General features: G+C 37.0%; 1 protein-coding gene across 3 annotated transcripts in view; it reads left to right on the top strand.

Annotated features, from left to right (window-relative positions):
- PARD3B (par-3 family cell polarity regulator beta) overlaps positions 1-27,226 on the top strand; it is a 434,227-nt gene that overhangs the window by 17,855 nt on the left and 389,146 nt on the right. For all 3 annotated transcript variants that reach the window (XM_075028231.1, XM_075028232.1, XM_075028230.1), the window contains exon 2: positions 10,481-10,582. In XM_075028231.1, the coding sequence (XP_074884332.1) occupies positions 10,481-10,582 (102 nt within the window). The remainder of the gene's footprint in view (positions 1-10,480; positions 10,583-27,226) is intronic.

Raw genomic sequence — 27,226 nt, 5'->3', positions numbered from 1 at the left:
TGAAAAACTTTCAGTGTGTTTGTGTTCTATCGTTTGTCTTCCAGGTGCTCAGAGCAGGATCATTATCATAAAATGTGAACTGGAACACTTTTAAAAAACAAATGAAACTGAGGTGATGGTGGCATGTATATAACCTGTATGTCACGTTCCTTGTAGCAAGCATCTTCACCTTGAGAGACCACCCACGATGGAAGCTCTCTGATGTCTGAGCCTGTCTTGCTGTGAAGAAGTGGCTATTGTAACTTGTAAAAGTTTGTTTTTCCATCTACTCAAGAAAAACAGAATGTGTTAATTGTACATGAAAATGAATGAGAGAAGGAAAGAAGAAGAAATAGAATGGGAGAAGGATGAGGTTCTTACACCAAACTTCATTTTGGATGAATGATGGTGTGAAGAGGATAGGTGAAGGAAGTGCAAAGAAGTGGTTATTAGTCCTTGCTGTTGTGTCTTGACTTGAAGTCATAGTAGTACATAGTCCTGTTAATTTCTTGGAGCATAGTAACTTGAAGATGGCTAAAGATCAAGAAATATTTTAGACCCTCTGGTGACTAGGGATTGACTAGCAATTTTTTGGACCATTTATCATGTTAAGTATAAAGCTGATAGTGAGCTGTGCTTATGCTGCGTTAGTCTCATTCAAAAGACTGAAAAGAAACTCTGCTTTTTGGTTGTCAGCTGTGTCTGCCTTCACTCAGTAGTCCCCTTGACTTCAAAGAAAAACAAGGGAAGAATTTTCTGCCCTTTCCCAGATGGGTAATAGTTTTTTCTGTCACGAGTCTGTGGTACTCCATAGGCCTCATGCTTGAATTGTTTGGTTGTCTTTGTTTGTTTTGCTCTTTCCAGTCTGATGCTTAAGAGCCAGCAAGGCAAACAGTGTGAGCAGACTTCACAAAAACTGCAGATGTGCTGAGATAAAACCAACCTTAGTGACAAAGATAAATCTGTTTCTGTACTGGCCTCATCTGATTAGAGTCCCCGTTTTGGCATCAGGTTTTTAGCACCTTCAAAGACAGAAACTTTTAAAACTGGGTATTTAAAGTGACCTTATGTAAAAAATTTTTTTTTTCCCCCAGGACTTCTTTCCTACTTTGTAATTGCACCATTTGGCTATATCACATCCAAAGATGATTTAAAAAAAAAAAAAAAAAGAAGAATTGGGGGAAGGATAAGTTTTCACAACTAGTCTTGAAAGATAAAGTGAATGAATTTAAAAAAAACTTTGTGTGTGAAAATACATAAAATGAGATTTTTTTAAAATTTATTTTTTTAAAATCACTTGTTTACATGGAATAGCTTCCTCTGCTATGCTCTAAAAGCAGATCTTCTAAATGGTAGGGCAAATTGTGTTCTTTTGAAAAAAAATCTTTGGTTCAGCTCATACTTGAATGTTTAATTTATTCCTTTTAAGAGGAGTAAAATTTCTTCTGTGTTGTCTTGCTGTGGAGAAAACTTCTTAAACTCCCTAAAAATCAAAATGTGTGCTTTGGCCAGAAACAAGCATTATGGATATGTTATTTAGACTGGCTTTACTTCCTGTGATCTCTCATTTTATTTCCTGTATTGAAATCAAGACATATAAGCTGATATAAACCAGGCACAAACAGATCAAGTGTGTCCTTCTCCAGTAAACACCCATGTTAAAAAGTATCTTGATCTTTTGAGAGGTTCAGTTTTTTTGTGGTTTGATGTGTTTTTAATCCTTGTGAAAAGATGGTCCTTGATGCTCATTTGCAGGTAATGTTTTGCTTTTTAAAAAAAAATGTACTGATGTAAGGGTTCTTCAGTTACTTTATTTCCTATATGTTCTTCATGCATGCAGATACTTAGGTTTTGTTTGTTTTGAGAGTCTGACTTGAACTTTGAAACAGTTCAGTACACTGTAACTGTTGTATGTGAATTAATAAGGGAGGCTTACTAAGGAGAAATTTTAGATAGGAGTTGGCTGCTGGTGTTTTTAGGATGATGCCATGCTCAACAGTTATGTTGTAATCCAGTATTCTTTTAATTTTCTTGAGGTAATTGGTCTAAGATTGCTTAAGTTACTATTAGGTGAAAATTCATTTCGAGAAGCCCTCATGTAGCAGGCAGTGGTGTCCTATCTTAGCCTGATGAAATGTGTAAGGTCTTTGTGATTACTTCAGCTATGTACTTAAATGTGTTGCAGTCATGTGATACAGCCTATAATTTCAAAAGCACTTACTGAAGTAGTTTGTTTAATTGGACCTCTTCTTGCAGAAAGGGAAATGTGAGCGAGCAGCTCTCACTGAGTTACGAGTGTTAACAGCTATGAGGTGGGTCTCTTCATTGGCAGATGCCTTCCTAGTAGGAAGCTGACAGATGCAAACAGTGCTTAAAATGATGCTATTGTCAATATTATGGTTTTTAAATTTATTATTATTTTTTTTTTACATTTCTTGTTTGCTTCACTTCATGGTTTATGGTAAAGAACAGTTTCAGGGCTACATACCTGTAACTGTATCAGCTGAAATGAAAATACCCATGCTATTTGTGAATACTATGGAAAGGGAGGCAAAGTTATGTTTTGGTGTGGGGGTTGAAAGCTTGTTAGTCAGCCCTGCTAAATTTACTGGTAAAAGTGAAGAACTTTGTCTTGTATGTACTCGGAAGTTTGATTGCTTGGAATTAACTTCTTTTTGTTCTCCATCACTTCCCCACCCCTCCTGCCCCTTAAACCAGAATTCCGCTCTTAAGATCCTTTCTTAGGTGGCTTTATTTTTATAGTACTTTGTTTTATCTGGAAGGCAGATTAGGAAGCACCTTTTACAGTCATCTTTCTCGGACTATTTCTACTGTATGGCCTTCTGTGTTTTCCATAGTTTTATTGCTGGATGCTTAAAAGCAGTTTCTTTCTGAGCAGACTACCTTCTGTCCTTTGCCCTCTCCTCACTTATAATTTCTGTCTTCGAGCTCAATCAGTATAGATCTTTCATGAATATTACCGACTTGAGAGAACGTGTGTCACTTCAGCTGGTAGAGGGATATAAAGAAGTTTTATCTTCTCTCTAGCATCTTAAAGCATTTTCACTTCTAATGCAAGCAGATTCAGAGTTTTGGTAAAGGAGAACAACAATACTATGGAATACATGAGGAATCTTTTTTACTATCTCACTGTGCTGTAATGTTTTTCTATTCCTTGTATTATCTTGAAGGTTTCTGCTGCTTTTGAATTTCTAGCCAGAAATGATTAAAAATGTCTTGTTTAACTTTATGGAGTTGAACTATAGAGCTATAAAGACAATTAATTCCAGGTAAGAATTTATTTTCAACAGTGAGACCTAGAAATGTGTGTTTGTAACTTACTGTGTTGTACTGTAATGCAGACTAAACCCTGGAAGCTTCCTGAGTGGTGAAACCTGAATGTTGCTTTTTCCTCTATTTTTGGAAGTTTGTGAAAAGACAACCTGTTTTATACTCAGTTGGCCTTCATATAGGGAGGCTTATTTGGATCTGGTCAGTGCTAGGATCTGCTAAATTCAGTAAATGTCTGGAACAGACTTAATCTCTTGTGCAGAAAGCTGTTTATCTTTGATTTTTACTGAAGCTTCTTGTGTTTGCTTTTATTCCATAAAAATGTCATCTCTGCAACATACAATATTGTTACAGAAATGATACAGTTCTACTACTTCAGCTGTCTTCACAGCTATGAATGTAGTTCTTTGCCTGCTAGGAGGACAGGGGTGTGATACATTTTTATTAGGTTGTATAAGGATGTTCAAGTGCATGTACCTTCTCTTGTTGCCGAGATCTAACCATTCAGCTCTAGATCGTTCTTGAGAAATCCCTCTGCTGTGACTGAGGAGTATTTAACAACCAGCAGTGATAATATGTAGTATGCAAACATTTGCTTCCTGATCAGCTGTTGATTTTGGGAACTCAGTATTCATATTCCCATAAAACCAGAGCCCCACCTCTACTACAGATGATGATGGCAGCCCAGTTGCTGGCAATTGAAATGCAGTCTGGCTATAGAAGTACCATTTCAGGCTTGTTTGGAGGTGGTTATGGTAAACAAACAAGAAATGCTAGAGGCTGGTCTAATTTAGTGATATATTTAGAGATGAAGTTTGAGGCTGTGACTGATCTCATCCATCTGTTCTTCTCCAGCTCCCTTTTTGTACTCCATTCCGCACGCAGAGGTTTGAGAGTAACTAATACTTAGTGCTATTTGGCTGTGGATAATGATACATCATGTAACCTTAGAATGCTTATAGAAATCATTAAATACTTCTTATATATTGGGAGGTAATAGATCACACTGCAATATACAATCTAAAAATAATTAAATGGTAGAATATCTTTCTGTTACTGACCTCAACCTAAAATATCCCCTTCATCAGGAAATATGTTGTGAGCATGGGTGTTTTAATCTTATTTTCATACTGTCTAAATGACAGGAAACAACGTAGCCAGAGTCCAATCCTTCCCCCAACTTTGACCTAGCATTTATTCTGTTGCTGTGGATGTGGAACAGGCATATGTGATTTCCATTTTCTAAATATGTCCTTTTTCATGCTGTATTTCATTGACGTTTATTTGCTTTAATGAAGCAGTAATGTGGAGGTGCTTCTAAAATACCAGCCTGAGAAGTAATTGTGGGAGGAGTCTCTTACTACTTCTTTTCTACTTCTGAGTTTTTCAGTACATCCTATCTTTACTGTATTTAAATTAAAAATTCCAGGATAGAGATTGCAATTAATTTTATGCATTCTGCACAGCAGAACAAATAACAGCACCAAACAATAATTAATTGCAAAATCACTAAGTGATGTTGTTTATTTTATTGATGGGCCGGCTGAAATGTATTTAAACTTGTTAGGATGCTCTTGCTCATTAACAGTCTGAAATATGCTATATGAACTGCAATATTTATAAAGTGTTTTGCTTTCATTTTCAGAAAAGTAGACTGACACTTTCCTATTTGAGTTTGGAACAAAAGGAATCAAGATGGTACTCCAAGCTTTTGATACATTAAAAATGTGTGCTTTTAGATGTATTCAAAAAACTAACAATAAATGGGAGTGTCTTTTAATTATAGACTGATTGGTATTTCACTTGAGTGTGTGTTTGTTGACTGAAAATAAATGCATAGAAGAATTCTTGAACCTATTTTAGACTGTTTAAACACTGAAGATGTTGCATGAGGTAGCAACAGTTAAGTTAGGATTCTGTGACAACACAAATGTCAAAATCACTTTTAAAAATTTATGTTGCTTTTCTGCCTCCATCGCACTTGTGCATTCATGTGACCTGGCTTTAATTTAACATTTGGTAAATATTTGCATAGTAATTCCTAAGGTGTTCTCCCACACATAAAGGAAATGATGATAAACAGCTTTTAAGTGGCTTGATGTTAAACACAAACATGACTTGCAGCCCTAAGGTAAAATGCACATTAGAGTAACTGTTCAATATTCATTTGGAAAGTGCTGGTATGTATTATACCAGGTAACTTATTCATACTTTTTCTTTATATGTTTAGATGTTTCTGTTGTATACCGCAGCTAAAGTTCTGCATAAGAGTTAAATGCCCTGCTGTAAGAGAACTTCTCCCCACTCCTGCCATTAAGATTTTTTGGAACCTGTAGATGTGTTTTCTCCTTAACGACCCTGTTAACAAGAGAGCATTTAGGAGCACAGACAGACAATAACCATACTTGAATGCTGCCCATACCTTCTAGGCTGCTGTTAGTGTTTTATTTTTACAAGACACTCATTCTTTTGTTTTTCAGAATTAATTCTTTCTTCTTGAGGATGTGAACTTCTAGTGATGATGGTTGAGAAGATACTGGGAGGAATCATTCTAGACACTGTCACTCTTTGGAAGGACTTTAATCTCAAAGTAGAAAACTAGAACCCTTCAGTTAACAAAACAAACAAAACAAAACAACAAAAAAAGTTGTTCTAGCTTTTTAGAATATAGTTCTTACACTTTTTTGCTTTGTTTGGTAGTTTTCTCAGCAAGTGCCTTCTCAGTAATTATGTCAATCAAATCCCTTTCCTGAGCAAAAATGGGATAAGTGTAGTTTTATATCTTGTATTATTTATAAACTTAAAATTCCAGCATTTTCTGCTTTCAACAGGTAAGAAGTCTTATTTCATTGAAGCAAACATATGCAAGCTGGGATCAACCCTTCACATGTGTAACATTGCAACAGCCTATCACCTTTGTTACTGGGTTCCTATTTTCCTTTCAGACCTTTCAGAAAATACTCTAGAAGCAGAAAAGCTGTCTGTTTTGCAAGAACTCCAGTGATATACTTTATAAAGTTACCCTGTTACTGTGGAAATGCAGTCTCCTGCTTAGTGGTTTTAAAATATATGGAAACCTGAAGTGTTCTTGATGTTCTTCGTGACTGTCGTATCTTACTAAAATGTTAGAAACTTAAAGACCATCCCTTTCTAAGGAAAGTTTTGATTTCTCCAATGATGACTGTGTCTTGGATGTACCACAGTTATTTTTCAGGCCTGTTCTACTCCTTTTCAGCTCTAAAAAAATGTGTGAAATGTGTGTGTGTATGCATGCATATGCATGCACATTCATTTTTCCTCCTCTTACTGTCCATCCCCTACTCATCGTGCGGATGAAATGCTATTTGGGACTCAAGATATTCAACTCCTACATCTGCTGGTAGCTAATGGCTTTTTCTGTATGGCGAGCCAGCTAAAATATTGGTGTTTTATTTATTGAAGCTGTCTGGACTCTTGGTGGGAGTAAAGAAGCACAGAAGAAATTGCTGTATAGATTTTAGTTTTTTTTTTTATATATAGACACTTTATATCCTGTGTATGGCAGTGTTTGGAGTTCATCCAATAAACAGAAAATGTTCTCCGACTTTGAAATCTCTTTTGGAACGGGTGAGTGATTTTGCTGGTCAGATGAACTGTTGTTACTTCTGTGACTCTGCAGAGGGAATTTCCTCCACTTAGGCTATCTAGGAGTAGTTACTATTTGCTTTATCAAACAAGTCTATAAAAAGCATTCCCCCCTCCCCCACCCCTTAGTAGCTGTTCTTTTAACTTTCAGGGATGAAGTTCTGGTTAAGTTAATAGAAGCCAATTTCACCTTTGTATTTCTTAAACAGCAAGTATTCAGTCTGGTTGTAGTCTCTGGTAGTTACTGTAATTACAGGGGAGTCCTTGAGATCAAAAGGTCATAGTGGCTTCACGCTGTGTGTACCTGAGTCATAGGGTGTGTGGGAGCACTATCTAGACTGTTAAGAAGTATTTTTCTGCTAAGGAAACTACGAGAATCCTGTTCTGTTTTAGTTGTTGTATTTCAGTGTCAATTGTCATTCCTTTCTTTTAAAGAATCCAACGTTGGCCGCTTGCTCCAAAAGATTGGTGACGAATGACATCTTCTGCTCTTTCAGACTGATTTAGAGTCTACTTTCTTTTGATATGACCACTAACAAAGCCATTAAATTACTGTATTTGTTGTGGCCCAAAGTAAAAGGAAGGTTAAGAATTTGTTAAGCTTAACGTGGTTAAGGGTGGCTCTGTGTCTTGAGCTTGTTTCCTGCCAACTTGCTGCATTCTATTGGTACAATAGAGCTTTTACACTCTTTTTTTTCTTTGTTTCTTTTTCAATGACACATCTGGGTTGGCACAGCTACTGAATCACAAATGGAAGCAAACATTGAAAGCAAAATATTTCCATCAGTTGTTTATTTTTTTCACATCAGCTTTATTCTGTCTACAGGACACTTGAACAGCACAATACATATAACAGGTTTTAATATATCTTCAGACAAAAATGTTAGCTGCAGAAGTTTGTCTAATTAAGAGGAGTGGTTTTCAAGTATGCTGTTTTAGTGTTACTATGAAAACCTTTTGTGATTGCATTAGTTAAAAGGTTCAGGAGGAACATCTGTAGCTACTGATGCATTCCAGTTTGAGAGAATTATATTTTGTATGTTTATTGGTAGGGTCAAGTGACACTCTTTCACAAGGTTTCTGCATTAGGTAAATTGTTTGATCTAAGCTAACATGCTTGCTTGTTGCACAGAGATATGTTTCCTCTCTGCCTTTTCATCTTAAAATTTTGTGGTTATGGTAAAAATACTTAAACCATGGGCTTTAAAATAGAGCTTTGAGCTGTAATAGTTGCCTACACTTCATCACTTTGCAGAGACAAAAGCATTTTAATTGATTTTCTTACATTTTGTAATTTTGAACACCTGATGCCCAGAATGAACAAACATTTGCTATTTCACAAATGGGTGGTTTCAGTGCAAAATGAAATAACTGTAGTTAGAGGTAAATTACAGATTAGACGTGTTACAAATAGAGATGCTTTTATGTGCTTAATTGGGTGGTTGTCATTCAGCCACACTGTGCCTTAGATACACTTGTTTGAGGGTTAAGTATAAGGGGGTAAAAAGGCTGTGGGTTAACCTAAGGCAGCTAAGCCCCATGCAGCTGCTTGCTCATTCCTCACCCAGTGGGCTGGGGAGGAGAATCTTAACAGTACAAGTGAGAAAACTCATGGGCTGAGATCAAGACAGTTTAATAGGTAAAACGAAAGCTGCACACACAACTCTGCCCCCTCCAGGTTTTATTGCTGAGCACAGTGTCGTATGGTATGGAATATCCCTTCCGTCAGTCAGGAGTCAGCTGCCCTGACTGTGTCCCCTCTCAGCTCCTTGGGCACTCCCAGCCTTCTCACTGGAGGGGCAGTGTGAGAAACGGGGAAGGCTTTGATGCTGTGTAAGCACTGTTCACCAATAGCCAAAACATCCCTGTGTTACCAACACTGTTATGGTCACAAATCTGAAACATAGCACAATGCAAGCTACTATGAAGAAAACTAGCCCTACCCCAGCCCAAACCAGTATGTCTCAGTGGAAGAATTGAAACTGAACTGTGGAAGCTAGATGGGTCAAAACAGGAAAAATATTTTGTTCACCAGCAGTTTATCTGTTGGTAATGCTAGGCTTGTGGTGTGAGGTTTTTCAGTTTGTTTTTTGACTGCTGTCTATTGATGATACAATAAAAGAGAGGCCTAACCCAACTGATCCACATCTGTACCTGTGATGGAATTACACTGATTTATCTGCTGTCTGCATGACTTGATGGCCATAGTTATAGAATGTTCATAAATAAATATGGAGTGGAATATCCCTACTTCTCAGGGACTTCATTACATGGGGAATATCCAAACTAGAGATAAGGAATTTACTAGTCTATATAGTGTGTGGCTATGGTGCTTCACTTTCCTTCCGAGACCTGTGATCTAATTAGATTTGACAAGGAAGAAGTGATTGGAAATATAGATGTAATAGAAATGGAATCATTGGGATTGCATATTGCACATCAGTGCTCTTCTTTGTCCATTTCTGAAACCTTTATCAAAGTTACATGTGTGCATGCCAGTTTCTTGATCCTTAATTTTAGCATATGCTGGCCAGTCTCCATAATATTTGATGGAGGACTCAAATATTCTTTGTAATCTTAACTAAGCATGTTTCCTTTTTTCAGTGTCCTGTAGAAGATGTGCCAATCCAACATTTATCAATGCTGATACCATAGAGTACTCAAACATCTTGCTATGACTTGATGAGCTGCCATGTACTTGTCAAACCACAATAGCTGGCCCTAATAAGATAAATGTTCAAATGTTAACTAAGGCAATTCAAACATTACCGCCTGGCCTGTCCCTCTGGGAAGTTATATGTACCTGGGCAGCTAGTATGGTTTGGGGGCAGTGGTTACAGACTGTGTATCTGCTCCCTGATTTGTATTTCATGTCAGGGAGAATTTGCTGTTGAGCAGTGCGCTCTGTCTGAGCCTTTTGGCTTCAGGGTCAGTGGAATGATGGCTAAGCTCCCAGTTATTAAAGTGAAGTAGTTAATAATATATGAGAAAGGCATTAGTTTTGGATAACTAACATGATCCCTGTTAATATGGTATGCAGTGTTACATTGGAATTTGAGAGCAATTATTTGTGAAAACAAACTGGGATTTATTCATTATATTCATTTGTTTTTTGCCACAATAGCCTGACCTACCTCCTCAGAGAGAGAAATGATGGGTGTTTTTTAAATATATAAATACATGTATATACCCCTCCGCTCCAAAACTGTCAGGAATGGTGCATGTCCATATGTATATTTATGTGTGTGTGCTGATAATAACCCAAATATTGCAACTATAAACTATTGTAAAATGAAAAAACTTTAATTTCTCCATATTTTTTATTAACTATTTAACTTAAAGGATGATAAGGAAATGGAAATGTACATTTTAAAGACCTTTTGCATAGTGTTCTATAGGTAGTGTCCTGTTATGTGTCTGTAGCTTTCATTCTCTCAGTTTTAATTTCAGATAGTGGCCTCAAGTTTCTACCTCAAGATTAAAAAGGGAAATGGGTGGGAAGCAGGTGGGATACAAAGGTGCTTTGTCTGAAGGCACTAAAAACCATTGCAAGGTTAAGTTAAGAAGTCTTGTGTCTGTCTTACAGGATCCAACTTCCTGGGTAAATATTCACCACCTGGAATATACAGATGGAGGAATCCTGGACCCGGATGATGTGCTGGCAGATGTTGTGGAAGACAAAGATAAGGTAGAGCTGGGATGAAAATACTACTTTTGCTTTTTGCTGTATCTTTTCAAATAACTAATGCTACTTTCTTATTTCTTGGACATCTGGCAGGTGAAGTGGGTGTTAAATATTCGTAAATTAAACACATCTGCCCATAGGTGCTATAGCTCTCTGTTTCTGGAGTAGAACTGGAGGGGGGTGTGTGGAAAGCATGACCAAAGCAAGCAGTTGATTTAGGACTTAACCTTTTCAAGCAGTTTTGTGTTTCTTTTTATTGCTGTATGAAAATAGCGGTGAAGGAATGCGAGTTTTGCGTGCCATCTTTTTTTTCTTATGCCACTTAAAATATCTTTTATAATCTCTTACTTTGCTTAGAATTAAGTTTTTGAGAATCATTCAAATGTCATGGTTGAATATGTGTGACAAAATAAACAGTCAAATCCTGCAATGACAAGAACAGCTGCTTCAACTGTGTTAAATTTCAGGAGGAGTTCCTGTGATTTGCTACTGAAAGTCTAAGCAGGCCAGTTATTAATTTTAAAAGCGATGAGTCTCTAACTTTCAATTCAAATAAGATAGATCTCCTTTCTGGGTAGAGAAGTAGTAGCTGCAAAGAAGCCCCTTTTAATTTTTTTGTAATTATCAGGGAAATTTAGTTTTGGGATGCTAATTGGTGACTTATTTCAGCATAGAGAAGGAGGGGTATAACTTACAATACTTTGCTGGTTTTTTTTTCCTTTCTTCATAAAATCAGAGGAAAAAATATATCCGGTGACTTGAAACTGAAGATCCAAATATGGTATATGCCTGTACTTTCAGACAAATAGCATTGTCTATTTACAGTGCCATATGTTTGGTGACTTAAAAAATAGTTTTGTATATTGCAAACAGAAATGCTAGTTTTGTATGTTGTTGATTCTTCAATGACTTTATATAAAGTGCAACACTTTGCTTATGATTAGTGGGATGCTGTTTCTCAATACCTTAGAAAATTGTCTAAGGCGTACTTCAGTGTCATTTTATGGTAGTTTGCATGGGAATTTTTAAAAACAACGGAGTTCTATTTGGTATACGTTTTTTATCAAACTTGTCTTTCTTGCTTGCCCATATTTACTGCAGGTGTACTTAAAACACCCTAAGACTTTTTTCCAGTAGTGTTTTTCCAGTGTTTGGAGACTAAAGACTGGGTTCTAAGGATTGAGACACCTGTATATAAAGGATAAGACCATAAGCATAAGATGCCATAAAATGAGATAGTGCATCAAAGGGAAATGCGTTACTGGTCTCATCAGTTAATTAACATGTCCACCCAGGATTTCCTCTATTTGAAGTACTGATACATGAACACTTATGCAAATATGAGTGGTAGTTTGCAGAATATTTGATATACCATCCAGTTTTTAACTTGTCGCCAAAGCCTTTGCTGTACATCCTTATTGGTGGATGTCACTGGTTAAATATGTGTTGCTGATGAAGTCTCTAGTTCACGCACAGCTGTAGGTTTAAGCATCTTCTGTTGTAACAGTGCTAGGTGGAACTCTGTAGTTCTGAGGCTGCCTAGAAGAAAAACCACTGGAAAACCATGATCTTACTGAAGTGGTCTGGGGTGGTTTAGGAATACAGCAAACTCCTCGATTCCTCTTCTTGTGAAGTCTCAATTACGTGCCATGCATCACTACCATCTTTTCTTCAGAAGGCTTTGGTGAAATAGCAATAAGTAAGACTTACTGAACAGCAGCAACTGCAATGACAACTCAGTTTTTTTGAATGAACTAGGGGGGAATCGTGTAATCATGTATAGGGACTGCTGGTTGAGAGGTCAAAGAATTCTTTTATTTGAGAGTGGAATTGGGCCATAGCATGTGTAAGGAGATGTCCGTACTACCTACTTCAAAGGTTTGGTAACAAAGAACTGGCCCTATAAAAGGCTTAGAAATATTCTTAATAGTTTTATTGTGGCCTGCTAGCCTTTGAGCCTTCACCAGTGCTATTCCATACTGAGAATATTGGCTAGGGGATCTTTAAGCTTTGCAAAAAGGGGAGGAGATATTTAGATCTAATTGACCTGATACCTAATTTGCTGTTTAAAGTCCCTAAATACATGAAAGAATTTTTGGTACATTTATCTGTGCACTGATTCTCTTTGGTTATGAATATCTGTATGATAAATTAATAGGCCACAGCTTTGTTGCTTCAGTGACCTTGTCATCCTTTCCTATGCATCCAAGACAGTAATGGAGTCTACCATGAAATCAGTCACTCTATATAAAAATAAGTGTTGCATTTAACCTCAGTGCCTTTAACCAAAGGTGTGTTTGGCATTGCTGACCATCAAGTTCTTCTTTAGTGGCAGGGAAAACTAGACGATGCTTTTTTAAGGGTTAATCTGCTCTAGATTGTACTTTGATAGCAGTAAATTAGCACAGTTTCTTCAAAGGAAAACGTGCTTGCTAATCTATTGAAATTCTTTCACTGTGGCAACAAGACAGTGAATCAGAGAGAGCTATCAGATATAATTTATTTGGAATTTCAAAAGCTTTTGACAGTCCTTAACAATAGGCTGTTAAGGAGGCACAACTACTCATGAGGTAAGCAGCAAGTGCTGTTGTGGGTCAGTAAATGATTGAGAGGGAACAAAAAGATGGAATAAATTGTCAGTTTCCAACATTGTGAAATGATAGCACTGGGATGAGTAATGCACGTTATTGGAAGTGGCAATGTTTTTGAGCTCTGCTTATGTTAACTTCATGGTTTCCTCTTGAACTTAAAATTCATCAAAATTCAGCAAATAGGCAGTATAGTGAATGATATTAATTGCTGTCAACCACACAGTTGTGCATGTTGGAGATGGTGGCTTGTTCTATTTGCATATAAAACATGTCTAAATTAGTATTATGTGTGCTTGGTAACATGTGTCGTGAAAATGCTTTGGAAATTCTTTATGGCGAGAGCCCGTCTTGCTGCCACCACCTCAGCAATAATAGCAATAATCTGTGGCCTGAATTGGATGTCAAAGCTAGCGTTAAATAGTTTTAAAATAATTTGTCTTCACTGAGTTACCTAGTGAGTGGTTCATGTCCTGATTACTCTGAGTGATGGATCTAATTAATTAAAAAAACCAAAATTTTGTCATTTGAATAAAAACTGGCTATTTAAATTGTCTGCTTTTAATGTGTTGAAGCTGTAAATGGAGTCCTCTTTGTACGCTGTTCTTAACAGATCTCTGTCACTTGAAATGACTTTTTTCCTTGAGGAAGAAAATGCCCTAAGAAAACTTCTATGCTGTGCAAAATATGAGTACAGAATGTTTCCCTTCATATCATTGCGTACATTGAGCCTGTGCTTGGCACGTGTCTTAAATGCATAAGCTTAATGTACCCATCTAGGTTTCCCTCTGATTTTCGTATGGAGTCATGTTTTCAAATACTCACAAACACCTGGGGGGACTAAAAAGATGTAATGAAGCCTTGTGTTAATAAGTTAAAACTTGCTTAGCTTGTAGGAGAAGTTTAAACTGTTAATAACTTCCTAGATCAGAACAGTTCTGGTTTCTGAATACGTATAAAAGTCTACAGGGAAAATACAGTTTCTAACGTGTCTAACATATACTTTCATATTTTGACAGGATTAAATAATACAAGCAAAATGTGCTTACTGGTATATGTTTATCAGCAGAGCCTTTCTGAAGTAGGGGATGATGGTCTGCTGTCAGGGTGCTGGGTTTTTTTTGTTGTTGTTTGGTTTTTTGGTAAGACTATGCTTGCAGGGGCAGTATTGCAGTATCTACAATTTGGCCAACAAAGCTGTTGAACGCTTATGTAAAGATACGATTTCCTGATCGGTGCTGCTGGCAAAAGATCTAGGCTTGTCATCCTAGAAGGTAATGTAGGTTTAACCTCTCCAGAGGCTTGTTTGTTAGCAGTTCCACTGCTTTAAGTATAGAGTGGGGGTATTTTGTGTTTTTTTTTGTTGTTGTTTTGGGGGGGGAGGTTGGTTGGGGTTTTTTTTTTTGTGTGTGTGTGGTGGGTGGTTTTTCTTTTTCTAGGAGTGTAAAGGAAAAAAAAGGTTATATGATTGTGATGGGCATTGCGCTTATACTGAAATATCAGTGTGCCAATATGGTCTTAGAAGTAGTTTTTGCTTGGGTATCTCCTTTCTTAAATATAGGTGACTTGTGTTTTTTAACAGCAGCAGAAGCTTTTGAAGGACACAAAGCAACATCAATGACATGCTGAAACAGTAACATTGTTTCAAGATTTGTAGGGACTGTAACTGTCATTTCAGTTTCTAATGATGCTATCAAGTAAATGGTATGAATTAAGTGTAGTTCAAACACTTATTTTAGCTGACCATTTAATGAAATACTAAATAGCAAAATCAATGATGTTTTCCTTCTCAGTTCACTACCAGGAGAAATGCAATATTGAGAAAACATGTCTTCTGGAAGGTGTCCAAATGCTAGAGAAATCATTTGCTGGCTGTTCAAAATGGTTATTGGGTCCATGCATGCTCCTGATAAGAAGCTGAAGATCTGGCTGAAGGTGTTTTTGTAGAGGATGCTAAGTAACTCTCTTAAACCTTACTTCAGCCAGAGGTCTTTGCAGGTAGCTTTAGTTTCAGTGATGTTATTGTGAGGCTGGTTTGGAGAAGTTGTTTCAGCAAAATGACAAAAATGTTTGGATTCAGAAGCAGATATAAACTTGAAGATTGATGTAATTATACAAGAAAGTGTCTCTCCAAGTACGTGACAGGTGTGTTTTCTGTCGGTGGATTCTGAACTTTTTCCATTGTTTCTAGGCAGGTTTAGTCACTGGGAGTACTGGCTGGTTGACTGGGTATAGCATTATACAGCAGTTATTTTCTGACCTGTGTTTGACTCTGTAGACCTTCAGTGTTGTCGTTCCGACTGTGAAAATAGTGGCATGCTCTAATGCGCAGTGTGTATTTAAATTAAGTTATATTGAAGTAATTCCACCTTTGAACAGTTTTTGATCCCTCCAACCATTGAATTCCTCATGAAGGAAATCAGAACTAAAGTAACCTTTAGGTAAGTAGAGGTGTGGCTGAAGAGTATGAGGTGATGAGGAAAATGATTTCTACAAGCAGGTTGAAAAACAGTAAAATGAAGTCAAAATAGCAAGGCAAGTGGGCAGGAATATCAAAATAGTTTCAAAAATAAATAAATGGCTGTGGAATTCTGAGGGAATTTCTCTTAGTGGGGAGTTACAGCACTGCTGCTTTAGAAGCTTCCCCTGCAAATCAGTGGCAGAGCTGTCGATGCCTGCTTGTTTAAATTACCTTCCAATGGGTCAGCAGAGCCTGAAAATGTCATACTTCACAGATCTCTGTCATATGGTTTGATTCTCAAATATATGATCCATACAACTAACGCATACATATGTTAGAGAAATGTGGTTCAAACTCTAGACTTCTGTGTAATTGAGCTTTCTAGTATTTTCTCTAGGGTTTGTAACTTTCTGATAACTGAAATGCAGAATAGAGTTTATTCTTCAGTTTGAACAACAGTATATTACACTTCTAGGGAAAACAAAGCAAGATATGTAAGACTTAGGTACAACTGAGAATTTTTACCTATTGAAGTATATGCTGCAGTGGTTTTTTTATGTAGGCTGCTCTACAAATTGTTGCATATTAGTCAACTTTCCCCTGGAGAAGTTTTAAAAAAGAAAAATTCCCTTTGTTATAAAGAATAAGCATGTAAGACAGATGTCTAGTAGCACAGAAAGCAATTTAATGATGTTAGTTTCATATAATGTGGAGGTAACATTTTAAAGTGTGCAGTGGACACAGGATAGTTCAAATTGGTGTATTATAACTTGAATGCTCTGTGTCTTTCATAAAATCTGCACCAAAAAGGGCATGCATAGAAGGAAAAAAAAAAAAAGGAAAAAGAAATTATAGCTTTTCCCCCTCTATAAGGTGGTGAATGTTGCTCTGGACTGCAGCAAATACTTGCTTCAAACTTTTGATACTTAGTGCTTCTGCCAGAGGCTTGGTTACATATCTGTAAGCTTGAAAGCCTTGTTTGAGAGAATTGTTGTCCAGAGGCAGCCAGTTTTTATGTTTATTTCCTTGGTGCTAATGAGGTGAAGTGGGGCTTAGTAGATCAAAAAGCCTGGTATGTTCAAGATGGGAAAAATGAAGTTTTAGAAATTTGGTAAAACTGGTATGCATGGGCTGTTGTTCTTTGATTTGGTTTTAATGGCTTTTTTTTCTAAGTATAATTTTCAGGCTGTGGTTAGTATGTCTGCCAGAACATGTGTAGATGTTTGTCTCTGTGACTCCTCCTTACTGCTTCTGGTTTTGCATTTGTATTTTGTGGTTTCAGTAATGAGATCCTACAGATGAGCGGAAATCTTAAGATTTGATTAGCAAAAAGGATAACTAATAAGTCATTCTTCTTTCAAACCCTAAATTAGTAAAAATTAAAATATATTTAACTTTTATTCAGAATAACTTGTTTACAACCTTCAAAAGCATGATACAGGTTTCTTGTCTTTGTTACATTTATGGTATTCTGTTTCTTCCTTGTATAAATAATTTGTAATAGGTTTCAGTTGTAATTTCCCATAATGAAGGTTATTGGGATATGAAACTGTTACTGCTGACAGTATTTGTTTACTTAAATATTCATAGCTAGTTCTGGGTGATGAAGATATAAAGACAAAACAGTACTGTGAGTAAAACCTCCATGTAGCTTCTGTTCTATCAAGGGAGTCCCAGTATGAGTACTCTTCAGCTGTCTGATAATTAGCTATGTGTCGTGTCTACAAGGAGGGGAAGTATTAGAAAGGGCATATTTTAAATACTGCCTTTATCCTTTTCAGCATCTTAAAATATGAAGAAGAGATGTGAGACCCAAGAAAATCCTAAATCAAAATGGAGTATCTATCATTTTGCATTGCCTGTGATGATGGCTTTTCCCCTCATCTTGAGTCACAGACTTTTTAACATGTTCAACAGGACAGTGCCAATGCTTGCTAAAAACCTATGTTGAGTTTATCTAGGTTTTACCTGTAGTTTAAAAACAAACAAAGGCATTGGGGGTGGGGGACATTCTTATGGAAAAACTGCAGACCTTGACTTGCTGGCCCTTTGATGAACTAAGATGAGTTTTGTTTTTGCTATTGATGAAATAGTATGCAAGCCAGTAAAGCTGCAGTGTATTTTAAAAAAAAAGATGTTTCACACTTTTCAGGAAGAAAAGGCTTTATGCCATTTAGAGCCAGTGCTTGTTTAAGAAACAGATGTCTGATTTCACTCTTGTATAGTAAGATATGCTGTGAGCCACCATATATATGAGTTAGTCTGTTTATTTTTGAAGTGGGATCTGAACTGCGAGTACGGGAAGGGGGGGAAAATCACCATCATTAGTCCTTACTAAGTAACACTATTTCAGTTACGCAGTTTCTTTTAGAATACAGATTATGAAGCTTTGCATTTTTATGAAATTTGTTTTAATTTCTTGCTGCAGAGGTGCCATGCATTATTCAAGATTATAAAATGATTTGGATTTCAGGAGCATTTGGATTTGCTGATGAGGATTTCAAGCTGTGTAATTATGAAACTGTATGCACATAGGTTGGAAGTTCAGAACTCATTAGCGTAATCATTAAAATAACCATTTTTTAAGTGTAGTATTACATTCCGTGGTGTGCAATTACACTATCACGTGCTTCTGGTTACTGGAAACATTCTTGTAATAAACTTCAGGTCTAGCAATGTGCTTCAAGATAAGTTCATAGCTTTAAGAACAGACACCTGGTCAAATGTTGCTTAGCTTATTAAAGAAAATCCAGTTTTATAGATTTAGAGCCATAACACAGTGCCTGTATGCATATATTAACCTTCTATTTATCCTAGAAAAAATTATAAGCTTTTACATATTTACTGCTGTATAATGTAATTTTTCTTAAAATATTGTCTTGGAACATATTGCCGGGGCTACTTATTTCAGTTCTACCTACTTTAAAAGTAAAAATGTGGTTATAAAGGTTCTTACCAGATGGAATCCAAACTTTTAGTTTTTCTGGTGTAATGTTTGTGTTTGAGCATTCTGAACTGTGAACTCTTTCTCTGAACATCTGTGATGACCAGAGTTTTTCTGTCTGTGATAAGTATTCCATTACTTTTTTCAGATTAAAAAAAAAAGAATTAACTGTGACAGTGGATCTGTGACACTAATAAAATTCCTGATAGTTTTGGAATGAGATTGCCTATTTAAATGTTAAAAGAGGGGTTTTGGAGTTAAAATCCTTTTTATGTAAGATACATGGAAATCTGAAACTTGTGCTTTTCTGATTTGATTTTCTGTTGATCCCTCTATTATCTGATTTGTGTTTTGGCATTTTAAAAAAGGAGTATTAAAAACATACAGCAGGCAGAAGCTTTGGGACCTGGGTCACTTGGTTTTTGGGGAGTATTCAGCTGTACAACCATAATACTTTCTCTCGACCTGAAAATGTGTTTTGTCATCTGGGCACTAAGTACTGTAGCTAATTGGTGGTCTGACAACTGAAGCTGCTTGAATTTCTGTTTCTTAAACAATGAGAGGGGTGGATGGAGAGAGGTCATACTAAGTGCATCTCCGTCACAAATGGTGGGCTGAATTGACATTCAAATATCCTGATGAAAAGGAGCCTAATACCTCTTTGTGTAAGCATGACCTGGTGGAAGACACTTATTCCTTTTTAATGATTTTCCTTGATGTAACAAATACTTGGAATTCTATATGCACAGTGTTGATGCTTAAGCACATGTAAGCAATCACGTTAATGTTTACCAAGGGAGTGATATGCATTGTGAAAATAATGTAACCTTGTTGTGGAAAGATAATTTGGTGGGTTTTCTTGCTATAAAGTAAGCTGAGCTCTTAAATACTTCCACGTAGTGGTTCATTTATAATATGCTTTGGAGGCTGAGAAAGTTGGGGTTGTTCAGCCTGGAGAAGAGAAGGCTCCAGTGAGACCTTATTGCGGCCTTACAGTACTTAAAGGGGGCCTATAAGATAGGGACAAACTTTTTAGCAGGGCCTGTTGCAATAGGACAAGGGGCAATGGTTTTAAACTAAAAGAGGATAGATTCAGACTAGATAAAAGGAAGAAATTTTTTACGATGAGGGTGGTGAGACACTGGAACAGGTTGCCCAGAGAGGTGGTAGATGCCCCATCCCTGGAAACATCCAAAGTCAGGCTAGACGGGGCTCTGAGCAACCTGGTCTAGTTGAAGATGTCCCTGCTCACTGCAGGGGGGTTGGACTAGAGAACCTTTAAAGGTCCTTTTTAACCCAACCCAATTCTATTATTATTATTTTGCTTGTCCTATTTATATTGCAAATGGATTGAGAAAGGGGCTTTTCGTTCCCTTTTCCAGTTAGGGCTCCAAAGAATACTTCAGTACAAGGAATTGTAAATGGCTACTGTAGTATACCTTGTTGTGTAAGACAGTGGAGAAGGAGGTGAGGTTTTGTTTTGTGTTGGTATTTCATTCCTTTTCAGAAGTGACTGGAATTGGAGTTGGTCCTGGTACTGTTTTGAGAAACTGTCTCAGTGTAGTAAGCTTGTGTTACTCTTGATAAGTACACAATTCCCATGTAGAGTTCTGTTCTTCTAATTCCTGTGACTGTTCCCTCCAGAAAGTTGAGCTTGTTTAAAGTTTTGAAGTAGTGGTAGAAATATCACATTTCAGCAGTTGCAAACAATTTCAGATATGTATTTTGGAACTGTCCTGTTGTAATGGGGATATTGTAATGGTGTACTATTGAGATGGCCTAATACCATTGCTATTGTGAAAGCAAATCCTTCCTAAAAGTTTAAAAACAAAACAAACCCAACACAATTCTTGTGTGCAGGTTTGAGTCATCAACCCTTATTTTATTTAAGGCATAGTTGACATGTTTGAGGAAAATACCATATAAATTGCCATTAAAAATGCACACATAACTTGGTTATGTGCCAGCTTCCTGGTATGTTTAATATGGAGCCTAACAGAAAGCCTGCCTTAGTTTGACTTCAAAAGGTTGGAAAGGGCACTGGCTCTGTACTTCAACTGAGAAGGCAGCTTTGTAGCTGAAGTATAGTAGATTTCTATTGAAAATACAAAGTAAGTGTGAGTTAGTGCCTGCTTTGTGGGGTGGAGAGGCTGTAGGGACGGAGACCCTACTGTCCTTTGACATACCTGTCATACAGTAAATATCTTTTGAGAATGTGTATGAGTAAGAGAACACACCATCTTTTGGGGGGTTTAGAAGTATCTTCTGCAAAGAACCAGAAGGCTGACTCTGTTCATAACCTGCTTACAAGTCTTACGAGGAGCAGCTGAGGGAACTGGGGTTGTTTAGCCTGGAGAAAAGGAGGCTGAGGGGAGACCTTATCGCTCTCTACAACTACCTGAAAGGAGGTTGGAGTGAGGTGCGTGCTGGTCTCTTCTCCCAAGTAACAAGTGACAGGACAAGAGGAAATGGCCTCAAGTTGCCCCAGGGTGTGTTGAGATTGGATATTAGGACAAATTTCTTCACCAAAAGGTTTATCAAGTACTGGAACAGGCTGCCCTGGTAAAGTTGTTGAGTCACCATCCCTGGAGGTGTTTAAAAGACATGTAGATGTGGTGCTTAGGAACATGGTTTAGTGGTGGACTTGGTAGTGGTAGGTTAACAGTTGGACTCGATGATCTTAAAGGTCTTTTCCAACCTAAATGATTCTATGATTCTCTTCAGTATTAATGCTTTCCTGTTATTCATTCTGTTACCATTCTGCAAAGACGGCATTAATATAAAAATTAAGTTACGGTAATTTGAAAACTCAAGTCTTCACTGTTTTTAGTTTTCTTCCCTTTCTTCAAAAACAGATGGAAAAATATTTCAACAACTAAGTAAAAACCCCCCAAACTTATATTCACAATTACACATTTGAGGGTCAAGATACAGTGCTGCTTTAATGTAGTTAAAGTTCAGCTAATTAGCCAAACAAAAATTAAGTTTAAAAAAATCTTTAAATAAACAAAAATGTGCCTTCAGGAAAGTGTTATAGGAGATGGTGTTATAAGAAGTGACATCCAGGAATAAGTAGTCTAGCTGAAAAAAAAAAGAAATAATGTTAAAATATTCTAAACTTTCTAGCATGAGCAACGTATTTGCTGTGCTGCCGCCTTCTATAAGCGCTTCACTGAATCCATTCAATGCTAGCTCCACATGCACCGGTTTCTTTGTTTTATTTTTTTTAATTCTTGATGAAGCTGTTAGAGCTGTTTCCTTGCTGTTGTAGTGCTAGTAGTCTGATTCTTGCACTTTTACCTCAAAGTCTATACAGACATCTAATTGCAGCCTTGTTTTTAGATTCCTTTGTTGTTAGGAGACAAGCCAAATAATCCAGAAGTCAAAAGCTAGTCAGTAACATGCAGATGTGCATTATGTGGCTTCCTAGAACAGCATAAAAATAGTACATGGCCTTATACCACTAATTTTGCAAAGTTGTGTTTTTTCATGTGGTGTGTGATTTCTTACTAATTAAAAGTAGCTAGCTTTAGATCTATGGTTTTTTTGTTACTGTCCTTTTAACAAAACAATTTCATGTCTTCCTTGCTCTTTCAAATAAGAGCTAACTTTTTGATGAACTTGAGTTCTACTCTTATGTGATTATTTAGCATGCTATAGTAATTAGTGTGGTTTTTTTTTAAAGTAGTATACTTTTTCTAATGCATTTTTAACTTTAAGGTGTAATTCTCAAGAGGATAATAAAATACACTAAGGTAGATTGTGCAATCAAGTTAATGCAATCAGGTTGCTAATAATTTTCTTGGAAGAACCTCCATTAGAGAAGATGAAGACTTGCTCTTCTTTTGCTGAAGAAATGTCCTCACTTGCTGTTGATTGAGGTCCTAAACTTAAACTGCTAGGTTTAGCTTGACCCAGGTCAACTTTCAAGTTGTTATTGCTTGCCTTCCTGGGACTACACAGAGATTACTGACTGATAAGAAATCAAAGAACCAAATTTCAGAGTACTGAGATTTTCCTGATCTTAATGTTTTACATGTTTAAAATCTGAGGAGTCTTTCACGTGGTGCTAATGCCTTTTATATTAACACTTCTGAAAAGTTTTTCTTGGATGGCATGTTTCTTCTTACATCGTTTTATGTTCAGCCTTTAAGGAAGGTTTTCCCAGACTTACATTTATATCTAATATCTACACCATAGCAATCAAAGCTGTAAGGAAGAAACCTGTATAATCAAGAAGTTCCTATATGTCAAAATAGAATAAAGATAGTGAGATGAACAAACAATACAGCAACAGGAACTAGGTGTCTTAAGATACTTTACCTTTGTGACATTGAAGCTAAACTGCTGAAGATAGGTATGAAATGTGTTATGCGAGGAGCTTTGATCACCTTGTGTAGTGTATTTAGTTTCAAGTTAGCAGATCTATATGAAGCTAAAACTACCCACTGGCTGTATTTATAATCCCTGTATAGAACTGTAGTTCTTATTTCCAGCCCCCTCCCCACAAACTGGTGATAGTAACTGATGAATGAAGGGGTGAAGGATATTAATTTCTCCTTTTAGATGACAGCTTCTATTTTGTTATTCTGTGTAGTAGCATTATTCTGTGTAGTAGCAGCATTCACTTAATAGCAATTCAAGTAACACCTTCATAGTTAGAATTCGATTGAGTTTCATGTATAAACACAAAGTGGAAAAGTAAATTAAATTAATTTGGAGACAGTAGCAATTAATCTAAGAAATCATTGAAGTGCACTTCAGCAAAGGTTTTTTTCTTTTTTTTCCCCTCCTAAATGGTATTTTTTTGCTTTTGTGAAGATGAAAGCCTACAAAGATACGGCATTTTTGTGTTCAGAATCCCTTCTTCAGAAACTTTCCCTGCTCCTTCCAGCCCTCACAAAGCTGGCTTGAGATACAGCAAAGGACTTGTAACTGTACATGGTCTCTTTACTGTCTTACGTGAGTGATTCACATTCCTATTTCCCTGTAACCATTTTGGAATGCTGTCCTGGTCTTCTCATGTGAAAGAGAAGATGAAGCAGTTGTGTACAGCTGTGCTTATACAGCCTGGTAGGTTGCCTGTGTCTCTGGAAAAGGGACTTTTACTTCAGTGTATGAGGGTTCTGCTTGGCCATTAAAATGATTGTTTCTTAGGCTTAGTTTTGCTTTGGCTCTGGTTTCCTGGCAGCCTTGAGCTGGCCTAAGTGTGCATTTGCTTTCAAAAGAGATAGTGTTGTCTGTCTCCACCCAGTCCTGCTGCTCCTGCCCTTTGAACTGCACAGGAACTGGTCTGTGTTTAAACTAGTCTGACACAAACATAAAACTTTGTTGTTTTTACGCAGAACAGTTTTCCAAAGTAATTCCTTCTGTGGGCTCTGTGCCTGCCAAAAGAAGTGAGAAGCAGCAGTTGTGCTGGGTAGGGGGAAGGTGGTGCTGGTGGCGTTCATGAAGCGGTCATGCTACTGTGGTATATAAGGAGTTGAGGCTCCTGTTCTTTGCTTGCAACCACTAGAGGAAGAACATTAGTTTCAAACTATGTGACTAGGCAATAGAACACCAGAAAGGGACAAAAACTGTCCTTGGGAAATTAGGATCATCTGTCAGTCCTTTCACTGCACTGCTTTGTTGAACTGGGCCCTCTTTGCTGTAGTAGCTTCCAAATTTCAGAGATTTTGCTGCCATTTCACAGTCTAATTTTTATCACTGTCCCCTGTTCAAAGAAATTCTATTTGTTTGATGCTAGCAGGGAATATGTTAATAAATAGTTATTACATGTTCAATGAAGATTTCTAAGAACTGTTCTATACCACTTCATGCACCTTCTAACTCTGGGATGTTGCTCTTGTACCTACCTAGCTTGCTAGTCTTGGAGTGCTCTCTGCACCCCCGGGAGAAAGTGCCTGTTGGACAGCTCCTCTCATCCTGCCTCACAGGTATGGCTCTTAAATGAGGTTTTAGGATAGGTGTGTGGGCTTTTCTTTTTCTCTTGTCTTTTTTTTCTCTAATTTTACATACTACTTCATCTAAATGGAGATTGGCAACCAACAAGCTCTTTTTCATGAAGTCAGAAGTATTGCGGAAGAGTTGATTTTCACCTCCTTGGACAAAAAAAAAAAAAATAATTCTATGGAAAAGGATTATGGGGCAGCATAAAGGGTTTTGTAGCTACGCTGATTAACTGTGCTGCTTCAAAGTTTAGAAAACTTGATGATTGGCCACATACAGTAGGAAAACCTGATAATTAGAGCATTTGGAACCCCAGCTTTTAGTCATTAAAACTAATGAGGATATGAATAATTCTGTAGTTTGGAGGTTTTAAAGGTAGTGTAAGAGCTGGAAATAGAGATTGTAGGCTGAGTGAAAAGAATATCCTTGTGCTGTGATACTTAAGTGATCAATGGCTGTTTCAAAAAACAAAATTGTACATAGCTGTCAGCAGGCACTGGGAGAGTTATGTCAAAAGGTTCAGAATGATCTGAGTCATTATAAACACTAACTATAACGTATTTGTGGGTTGCTTGCTTGTCTGCTTTAATTAACTATATTCTGGTAGTAGAACAGGGCTTGAAAGTTAATATACACAAATGTCATAGCAGACCTACCTGGCTGGTAACCTCATAGCCAAAGAGGAGAGGTGAGGGTGACTACGTCCATCTTCCAGGGAGCCAAATCATGGCACATAATTTAGTCCTAGATGTCCTCCTGTGTCTTTGTGTTAATGCAGATAGAAGCATATGCTGTGAAACTCTCTTGGAAATTCAAGCGAGAATGTTTTTTTTTTCTGGCTTATTTATTACTTTAAAAGTAAAAATTATTAAAAAGGGGTAATTCAGTCCCTTTTGAAATTGTCCCAAACATGTAAAGCACATGAATAAATGCTTCCAACTATTCCTTTTTCTGTTGGCTGTTTAATTAGTAACACTAGCCACTCTGTGGAGGATAGCTGAGAATATAAACATACTCTAAATATCTTCAAATCATATAAGGTAGAATTGAGGAAAAATAACAAACAGCATTTCAAGTATCTTTATTTTGTGTTAACATTTGATTGCATTGTAAACAGTGGGTGTTACTGGGACTTCCAGTACTTGGCTTTTTCCCCAGTATGTTCCTTACTCTTAAGAAACAAATGAAAACAAAAAAACAACCCAGAATTGTACTGTGAACACATTATAAACACTATCATAGCTGCCTGGTGAAACTGTTCTGCAGTATGATTTCAAATAGCGGAAAATAGTTTTATCCAGTTAATGGAAGACACATCATTGACTGTATCTGATACAGAGAAAATCGAACTATCTGTTAAAGGTCATGAACTGTTTATTTCTAATATATTGTTCTGAAAGTGCAAACATTTGAAAAGAAAACCACTAGATTACTCACCTCCCAAGAAAAACAAAAGCATCTTTTAACCCACTGTGATCTTCATGTGCTGTTGAATGTTGTCCCTAATTGTCAGGACTGCATGTTACCCTTCCCGTCTGACCCAGCTCCCATACCTTCTTTTTAATTTATCTTTATCTTTTTATCTGAATTGTTTAGATAAGATCTGAATCAGTTGAACTGCTTTGTTTTAAACTCTACAAAAAAAAAAAATAAATCAGCTGGAGATGCACTTGGATATTTAAAAAGAAACCACAAAAAACCACCAAACACTTGTGCCAAGCAGTTGAAACCTGTCAAAGAAATATGCAGCTGTTCTTAATGATGTTCTGTTTTTTTAAGCTGTGAGGTTTCAGGCAGCCTTAATAGTTGGCAGTGCTGTGATTTCTACTTGCTACCCAGCCAGTAGATAGTCTAGAGTATATAGACTACTTCTATACAGAATATATAGACCACTAGAAGTTCTTCCACTTGACAGAAAGTGTAATTTTAAAATCTCTAGCAAATACCTTTAGATTTGGAATTATAATCTTCATATGCTTAAACCTGTTCTGAGAGACTAGATTTAATGTGTAACTGGGAATCGATACTTTTCAGTTTAAGGAAGCAGTAATGCTAATATACTACAGTGTGACCTGACAGCCTGATATGGTAAACCCTGGGGTCTTGATCAGAATTAGACCTGTAGTTCTAATGGGGGCCACTTACAAGCAAGGCTAAATACCACTTGTTCTGGCATATACCTGAACGATTTAAAGTACTTTCTATGGGAAATTAGTAACAAGATACAGAACTTTGCCTTGTGTGGAGAGGGTAGCAAGTGGGATATCTGTGCTGTTTAGGGATGCAAGCAGATCTTTGTCTCCTAGTTCTTCTTGGGTTAGGCAGAGGAATCTAAGGTTTTTTCTCATGAGGGATGACTCAGGATTTGAAGAGTGATTGACATAAGTGCAGACAGTCTCAGATCGGATCTAGGAGAGCTACAGTGTAATGAAACAGGATGCTTTTCACTGCCAGTAAATTTCAAGAATTTAGCAAAAAGCTGTTTGAGGTAATAGGTAAAAAGATGTATTTAAGGTGAAGGAGACAGTAAGCAATCTCCTGACCCTCTTAAAAAAAACAAAACAAAAAAAATACCCCACCAAACCCCCAAGCAAACCCAAACAAAAAAACCCCAACCGCCAAAAGCAAGCAACCAAAGAAAACAGACAGGCTTCTTCCCCTTATACCTAGAAACCAGCCTGTGGACTGATAATATACAGCTGGCT

The sequence above is a fragment of the Buteo buteo genome, chromosome 5 (genome assembly GCF_964188355.1).
Source record: "Buteo buteo chromosome 5, bButBut1.hap1.1, whole genome shotgun sequence".
NCBI lineage: Eukaryota > Metazoa > Chordata > Aves > Accipitriformes > Accipitridae > Buteo > Buteo buteo.
This window is presented reverse-complemented; position numbering and strand designations above follow the sequence as displayed.